This window comes from Canis lupus, chromosome 5 (assembly GCF_011100685.1).
Source record: "Canis lupus familiaris isolate Mischka breed German Shepherd chromosome 5, alternate assembly UU_Cfam_GSD_1.0, whole genome shotgun sequence".
In the NCBI taxonomy this organism is placed as follows: domain Eukaryota; kingdom Metazoa; phylum Chordata; class Mammalia; order Carnivora; family Canidae; genus Canis; species Canis lupus.
The window spans coordinates 5838960-5846660 of NC_049226.1; the positions used below are offsets into that span (position 1 = coordinate 5838960).

At 42.3% G+C, this 7701-nt stretch overlaps 1 protein-coding gene across 1 annotated transcript in view; it reads left to right on the forward strand.

Moving 5' to 3' along the window:
* The window catches only part of KCNJ1 (potassium inwardly rectifying channel subfamily J member 1), a 31713-nt gene extending 24235 nt beyond the window's left edge, over positions 1 to 7478 (forward strand). The window contains exon 3 of the mRNA XM_038535661.1: positions 4174 to 7478. Coding sequence (XP_038391589.1) covers positions 4195 to 5313 — 1119 coding nt within the window. The 5' untranslated portion in view covers positions 4174 to 4194 and the 3' untranslated portion in view covers positions 5314 to 7478. The remainder of the gene's footprint in view (positions 1 to 4173) is intronic.
* Positions 7479 to 7701: the final 223 nt, after the last annotated feature.

The window sequence follows — 7701 nt, forward strand, 5'->3', positions numbered from 1 at the left end:
AAATACTTATAGTTCCTACTACATGGGAGTCCAACACCATCCTCAGGCCTGCCCTTGATAGCATACCTCTCTGCCCCTCAGATACAGTGTTCCCCAGAACACTCCCACGGTTTCTCATCCTTGCATCTCCCACCCCCACCCTTGACTGGAAGCTTCTTGGCCATGACAAGGACTGTGTCCATTTGGTAAAAATTGCTTCTTCAATACCTAGCGCAGTACCTGGCACATGTACTAGTAGCAACACAATGCTGTTGAATAATGATAGAAAAATATATTAACAAATGCCAAAAGGCAACGAGCTTTCTGTCAGTTGAAGTATTGCGCAGAGGTCGGATACCCATCTGATAGAGATATTTTAGCAAAGGTGTTCCTTTGGGCACATACACACCACGCCACATTGTACTTGCTGATTTCCTGAGCTCACTTCCCCATTTGACATGAGCCCCTTGAGAATGGCAGCAGATTGTATTTGTTGTTGAAATCATACACAATAAGCATACACTCGATGTTTGGAAAGTTTACAGAAAGTCTATTTTCTGAGAACGGACTCTTTACAGAACAAGCATACTGGAGCACTGAAGAAAAAAAATGGCAATAATACAATTCACTTGCTTTGCCAGACCGCTAAGAGTACCTCGGTAAATATTAGCTAATGTCCAGCCCTTTGCTTGCTATTAAGATTTACTGATTTCAATAGAAAGTAACCTAAAAGCTGTACCTGTTACACAACCCAGATACCACGGCCAATCTCTGACCGCCCCATAGTACAAAAAATACACATTGGCTCTGTCTGTGGTTAGATTAGATCATTGTCTAAGCAAAGTAGGCTCTGTGCAGATTATAATGGGTCTGCCAGGTGAATGATGGGTTTGGGCAAGGGATGGATGTATCCCACATTCTTATGTTCTCTAGGTATAATTCTTCTCACTCTTTGAATAAACAAGTCAACAGCATTGGCTAACCCGGTGCATGTGAAAAGCACGTCCGGTAAATGCCAGATTTTATAGAATAAATCCAACAATAAAGATTGCTTTTAGATCTGAGTTTCTTACATAACAGAGACTATTGTACAGAGAGAGTGGTCTGGTATCTCGTTTCTTCCTGGTGTGATCTTGCTTTCATCTTACAAATATGTACTGATCTAAGTCTATATATTCACCTGCATCTTTGTGAACACTTGGAAATCTCAGGATCTCAGCAGGTTTCAGAGAACAAGCTCAGAGATTGATGATAACTGATTCTTTCTGCTGCAAAGCTAATAGGCATGACCTATGAGAAACAGCAAGAGAGCTATATAGAGCGTGGCAAAGGAGAGGAGGAAAATGCTGGAACTCAATCCATGCCTGGTGCCCAGAGACCTTAGCTGGGGGGGTTGTCATGTCTTAGCATGACGGTATTCAAGCCATGTGAGGTTTGAAAAAAAAAATACATACTTGGCTTGGGGCTTGGTCTGAGAACAACCAATTGCCTTGGTTTAAACCACCCAACTCCACTATCAAATTAAGCATTTTTAAGTTAATACAAATTAGCATCAGTCCACTGACCAAAGCCTAAAATAAATTAGGGCCGAGTCTAAAAGAAATCAGCCTGCAGACAGAGACCAATTCCCAAGGCCACTTCCTTGCATTCCCCAGGCATGGATACATCGGGTCGGAATATGCTTAGGATGTTGGTAAGTGCAGAAGGTCTGGGGAAAGCATTATAAGCTGATTGCTTTTGTTTTAGCTCTTTGCAAGGCCAGGTGGATATTTGACTAGTAATGCAGGCATGGAGACCCAAATTTATCCAAGAGATAAATCAGAGGCTACTTCTTCACCCTATAGAAATATTCTTTATCTTCAAAAATGAAACGAACTTAAGAGAGACTAGAAGAGAAAAGGCATGAGGAAGAAAAACTCAGAAGTTGTGTTTCAGGAGCCATCACTGGAAATATAATAGGTGACAAAGAGAATGTGGATTCGCCTGATAAATGTTAGCTTGAGAACTTATTATCTTAGGTGACAACCACTCTATGAAAAGCTTTTAAAACAGTGTGAGCTAACTGGGTGGCAGGCACTAAGGAGAGCATGTGATGGAATAAGCACTATATGTTGGCCAATTGAATTTAAATTAAAAAAAAAAAGAAAGCAATGTGAGCTTTGATGAGCCCAAGAAAGGGAGGAAGCCCCCAGTGAATGTGAAGCAGGAGAAGCTATGTGTGTGCAGAGAAGGGAGAGAGCCAGGGGTTGGGGGAGAGTGGGGGGCAGATTCTTCTTCAGTGGTCCTCACCTGGGACCAACCCCTAAGACTCTTTGGGGACTTGAGGTCAATGAGGGTTGGGTGGGCTGTGGGCAGGGCCCTCTGAGTGTGTGCACTGCTGTTTGCTCTCCTGGTAGCATTTTCTTTCCTTGTATCTTTAGCGCTCGTCCTCAACATTTCAAATCACCATACCTGTGGTTTTTCCCTTCATGACTTCTACCTGGTGTTGGCTTCTTGTGTTTTCACCTAGTTGAAGGCTGTGAACAAAACACTGCGGGATAGGACTTTTGTTTAAAATTTATCACTAAGTTGGTTTCGCTTCCTGGTTTGTATGAATAAACACCTTTTTGAAGGGGGATTTTGAAATCTATTTTAGAAACATATTTGCATTTAATTAAAAATACCACGAAGACATTGCTCACCATGGTGGGCACACCTTGGAGTGGGGGAGGGCACGTCTCGGGGAGGAGGTAGTCTAGTGTTGATGACAGTGGGTTTCATCGTTGTTGGCTGTTTAGGGGAAAATCCCTTCACTTTTTTTGATGTAAACTGGAAGTCACAATAATATCATCAACAAGAAACCACTGATTAGATAGTATCTTGAAGAGCTCACTTTGTTCACGAATTATTCCATCTTATGTTCATTGAATAACTAGTAAAAGCGCCCATAGACTGTGCTAGCAGCTGGGATAGAGGAGTGAATAAAGCGTGGTTCTACCTTTATGCAGTATTATTTAAATCAGAGCTTCCCAGTCCTTCAGCTTAGAAGCAGGGAAGGAAGTGTGAGCTATTAGTGGTGATCACCATACTATTCCTTTCAGGAATCTTGGCATACCATGGAGAGAGAAAGGAAATAGGCTTGTAGCTCCACCAAGCAAACTTCTGTCATATGGTAGGACTTGACCAAATTGTATTGAGGAACTCTGTTCTAAATAGTCTCAAGCATTAAAAAAAAAAAAAGGAAGTTGACCAATACTTGTCTTAAAATGTTTCAGGCAAAACTGACTTGAGAATATAAAATTTAATAGCTGAGATGCAGCATGTTAGAAGTTCCTCTGGACTGGAAGCAGGGAACGTTATGTTTTATATTTTTGGTTGTTATCCTGCCTCTAGTTGGTACGTGACTTTGACTATGTCATTAAAATTTTCTGAATCTCAGTCCCTTCATTGGATAAATGAGAAAATTGAATTGGGCCAAGGTTTTTTAAAAAGATTTTATTTATTTATTTATGGATGAGAGACACACAGAGAGAGGCAGAGACATAGGCAGAGGGAGAACCAGGCTTCCTGTGGTGAGCCTGATGCGGGACTCGATCCCAGGACCCCAGGATCAGGACCTGAACCAAACAAAGGCAGATGCTCAACCACTGAGCCACCCAGGTGCTCCAGAGCCAAGATTTCTTTTGTTATTGAGTGATAATAGCAGTAAAGAGGAAGCTTTAGGTAGTATATTGGTGAACCTTTTTTATAGCTATTTATTTTTATATATCATGAAAAACAGAAATAGTACTTCCAGCTTCTGTTTCACAGATATTTTTGCTTAGCGCAAGCTAAATTTATTAAAGGAAAAGGAGAGTTAAAGAACAATATCAAATGAATCATAGCACAGGTCATAATTGGTTATCACAAACATTTTTAAGTGTCTGTGCCACTGACTATGGTCAGGAAACATTTGAATACATGCCCTCTTAAGCTTGTTCCATCTCTATCTCTCTGTAATTATTTTTCCTTTTTATGTTTAAGCAATATGGTCATCTGGTGGAAAGTTTCTATTGAAAATAGTGTTGTGGTATCCAGAATACACTGTCAGCTTTCCTGAATGACCAGCAATTCAGATTGTTTTGAATGGTCTTTCAGATACAGTTAGCTCTACGTGAGTCACCTCGTCCGCTGTGGGTATAAACAAAACTTTGTTTTGTTTTTGATGTGTTTCAGATCAGAGCGTTGACAGAAAGAATGTTCAAACACCTTCGGAAATGGTTCATTGCTCACTTTTTTGGGCATTCTCGGCAAAGAGCAAGGCTGGTCTCCAAAGACGGAAGGTGCAACATAGAGTTTGGCAATGTGGAGGCACAATCAAGGTTTATATTCTTTGTGGACATCTGGACAACTGTGCTTGACCTCAAATGGAGATACAAAATGACCATCTTCATTACAACCTTCTTGGGGAGCTGGTTCCTCTTTGGTCTCCTGTGGTACGCTGTGGCGTACATTCACAAAGATCTCCCCGAGTTCCATCCTTCTGTCAACCACACCCCTTGTGTGGAGAACATCAATGGCCTGACCTCAGCTTTTCTGTTTTCTCTGGAAACCCAGGTGACCATTGGGTACGGATTCAGGTGTGTGACAGAACAATGTGGCACTGCCATTTTCCTCCTGATCTCCCAGTCTATAATTGGGGTCATCATCAATTCTTTCATGTGCGGCGCCATTTTAGCCAAGATCTCCAGACCCAAAAAACGTGCCAAGACCATCACATTCAGCAAGAACGCAGTGATCAGCAAGCGGGGCGGGAAGCTTTGTCTCCTAATCCGAGTGGCTAATCTTAGGAAGAGCCTCCTTATTGGGAGTCACATATATGGAAAACTCCTGAAGACCACAGTCACTCCTGAAGGAGAGACCATTATTCTGGACCAGACAAATATCAACTTTGTAGTTGATGCAGGGAATGAAAACTTATTCTTCATCTCCCCATTGACAATTTACCATGTCATTGATCAAAACAGCCCCTTCTTCCACATGGCAGCAGAGACCCTTCTCCAGCAAGACTTTGAATTAGTGGTGTTTCTAGATGGTACAGTGGAATCAACTAGTGCTACCTGCCAAGTCCGGACGTCCTATGTCCCGGAAGAGGTGCTCTGGGGCTACCGTTTTGCTCCCATAGTATCCAAGACTAAGGAAGGGAAATACCGAGTGGATTTCCATAACTTTAGCAAGACTGTGGAGGTGGAGACCCCTCATTGTGCCTTATGCCTTTATAATGAGAAAGATGCCAGAGCCAGGCTAAAGAGAGGCTATGACAATCCCAACTTCATCTTGTCAGAAGTCAATGAAACAGATGACACCAAAATGTGACAGTGGCTTTTCAACAGGAGTAAAGCAAAGTCGTGAAGATACCTAGTGACTAGAACTATTAGGAAGCAATCGACAGTTTGAGGGTATGAAATTAGGACAAGAGCCTTCAATGTCTATCAGGACCATGCCCCTGAACCCAACAGCCACCATCTTACAAGACACATAGCTCTACAAGGCAACTGCATCGGAACATGCAATATTCTCATAGGAAATGGCAGTATGGAAGCCATAGGAGTTGACTTGGAATCTTGAATATGATTATTTCAAATCATGCAGTGTTGATAGAAACAGACAAAATCATCAAAATTTCACAACAGGCCAAATGAGATCCTACAAGTCTCCTTGAAGATGTTATGAGCTTCAGATAGGGTCAGGGAAAAACCATGTTCCCATTTTGATTATATTGATGATAAATAAGGCACTTTTGTTGTAACACTGGCTTTTATCAAGGGAAAAATGGACTCCCTTGGAGGTCATTTGGTTGGAGGAGATGAACTAATTAGAGACGATAAGAAAAGACTGGTACTCCAAGAACATCTTGTAAGGCCCGGAGCTTCTCCAGTTCTGGTTGTTGGAGCTTTATCTTAGTCTAGGTCATGCTGTATCTCCTGAATAGCAAGGGAAGGCTCAGGCCATGGACTCTGCATCTCTACATATGTGATGTGGAGAGGAACAGTGAGCTCAACCTGCTTTTATGGCACATCCAGACCCTACAGCTCAGAGTTGGGTTTTGGCCCAATTAATGTCACGTGGTTACATTTAGACAGGGGCTAAATCACCACTCTAACATCTCAATGAACACTTCCTGAGGAAAGAATGCTTGATTTGGAAATGGTGGTGATATTTCTTCCAATTTGTGTTAGGCGGGATAAGGAGCTACAAATTAGTTAAAAGAATATGTCCCGATCTTCCAGGAAGGCAGCCAAGAGTTAAAGGTGTAATGTCAGTTTAGCAGGGCCAGTACTGCCAGTGCTTCTGAAAAAGAAAGTATCTTGTGTTTTTCTGCCTTGAGTTTATAACCGAAATGCTGTTTCTAAAGGAGCAGTGTGGGAAGGAAAGGGATGGTCTGTGGCCCCACAGAGAGGAAAACGCAAGGTATGCCTTTCTCTGAGGCCCAACACCACATCTTCCTCAAAAGGGAAGGACTGATCTTTAGAGAAGGGTTTTACCATGAATGTCTCTTTTCAGTTCTTCACCTACATTATTTTGAATCTATTCTGGAAGGAATGGGACTCAAAGCTGCTTAGGAATCAAAATGTTGTCAGTGTGTTGATTAATATATTAAATCTCTGAAGCTGTGCATGAGCTTTCCAAAAGTGTCAGTTATTGCACATTAATTGTAAGAGACCATCAGGTGACAACTCCCTTGCTGAGGATAGACTTTCTCCGGGGTGAAGTAGAAGGGGTAGGAAGATAGCAAATGTGACCATATGGTGTCTCAACACCAGCTTACCCTGGGGGAACTGACCTTGTCGTTACAGACATGCCTTAGCCCTTGTCACTCCATCAAATCACTCCAGGGTGTCTTGGCACATAAGATGGCAGCTGCAGTAGTTTTCACTAAGGAAGGTTCTGTGTTCCCAGGCGTGGGGACGAGTTTGTTCAGATTCATCCACATGGTCGGGTCCTTCTGACCTCACCTAGTAAGGAGTCTGATGGGCTAAGAGTTGTGCACTTTGTCAGTGGCCATAACATTGGACATGACTGGCCTACACGGGAGATGACTCTGTGCCTCTAAGTGTCCCTGCACCGCAAATTGATCTATTGACAAAGCTAGAGGAAATGAGGTATGACAAGCTCGAGGAAGCCAGAATTCTCTACTGACCCACTGTCATGAGGTTTTATGACTCTGTAGTCCCTTCATAAACTGGGGAGTCAGGACACATTCCTTCTGGTCTGTTCTGCTCGTTAACAGCATGCTCTGGGATTGCTGGAAGTGAAAGGATCTTATGAAATCTACTCCTTTTGATTGTTAAGATTGCTGATCAACCAGAATCTTTGTTATTGGCATCTCTTTCTGGGTTACTCGGTGGAAATCTGCACCTTCAAATATTCCTTTGTTGGGATTAAGGCACTCTGCTACCTGGAGTCTCTTTCTTAATGTAATTCCCATTGAACCTTTAGCAACCATTAATATACTTACATCCAATAAAGCCCTGAGGAAATGAGGGCCCACAGGTACCTTTTAATAATCCCAAGGGGTGGCTGGAACCCGAAAGCAGCATAGAAAAAACCTGGATGTTTATAAAAAGGGGATGACCAAAGGCATAGGAGCTCAGTGAGTAAAGAAAATAAATGGGACATAGAAGGTTCCAGAAGGCTAACTTGCCTCAAAGTTGATGCTAATGCTAAAGGCAGGGTTTTTATTCCAATGAAGTAATATTGTTC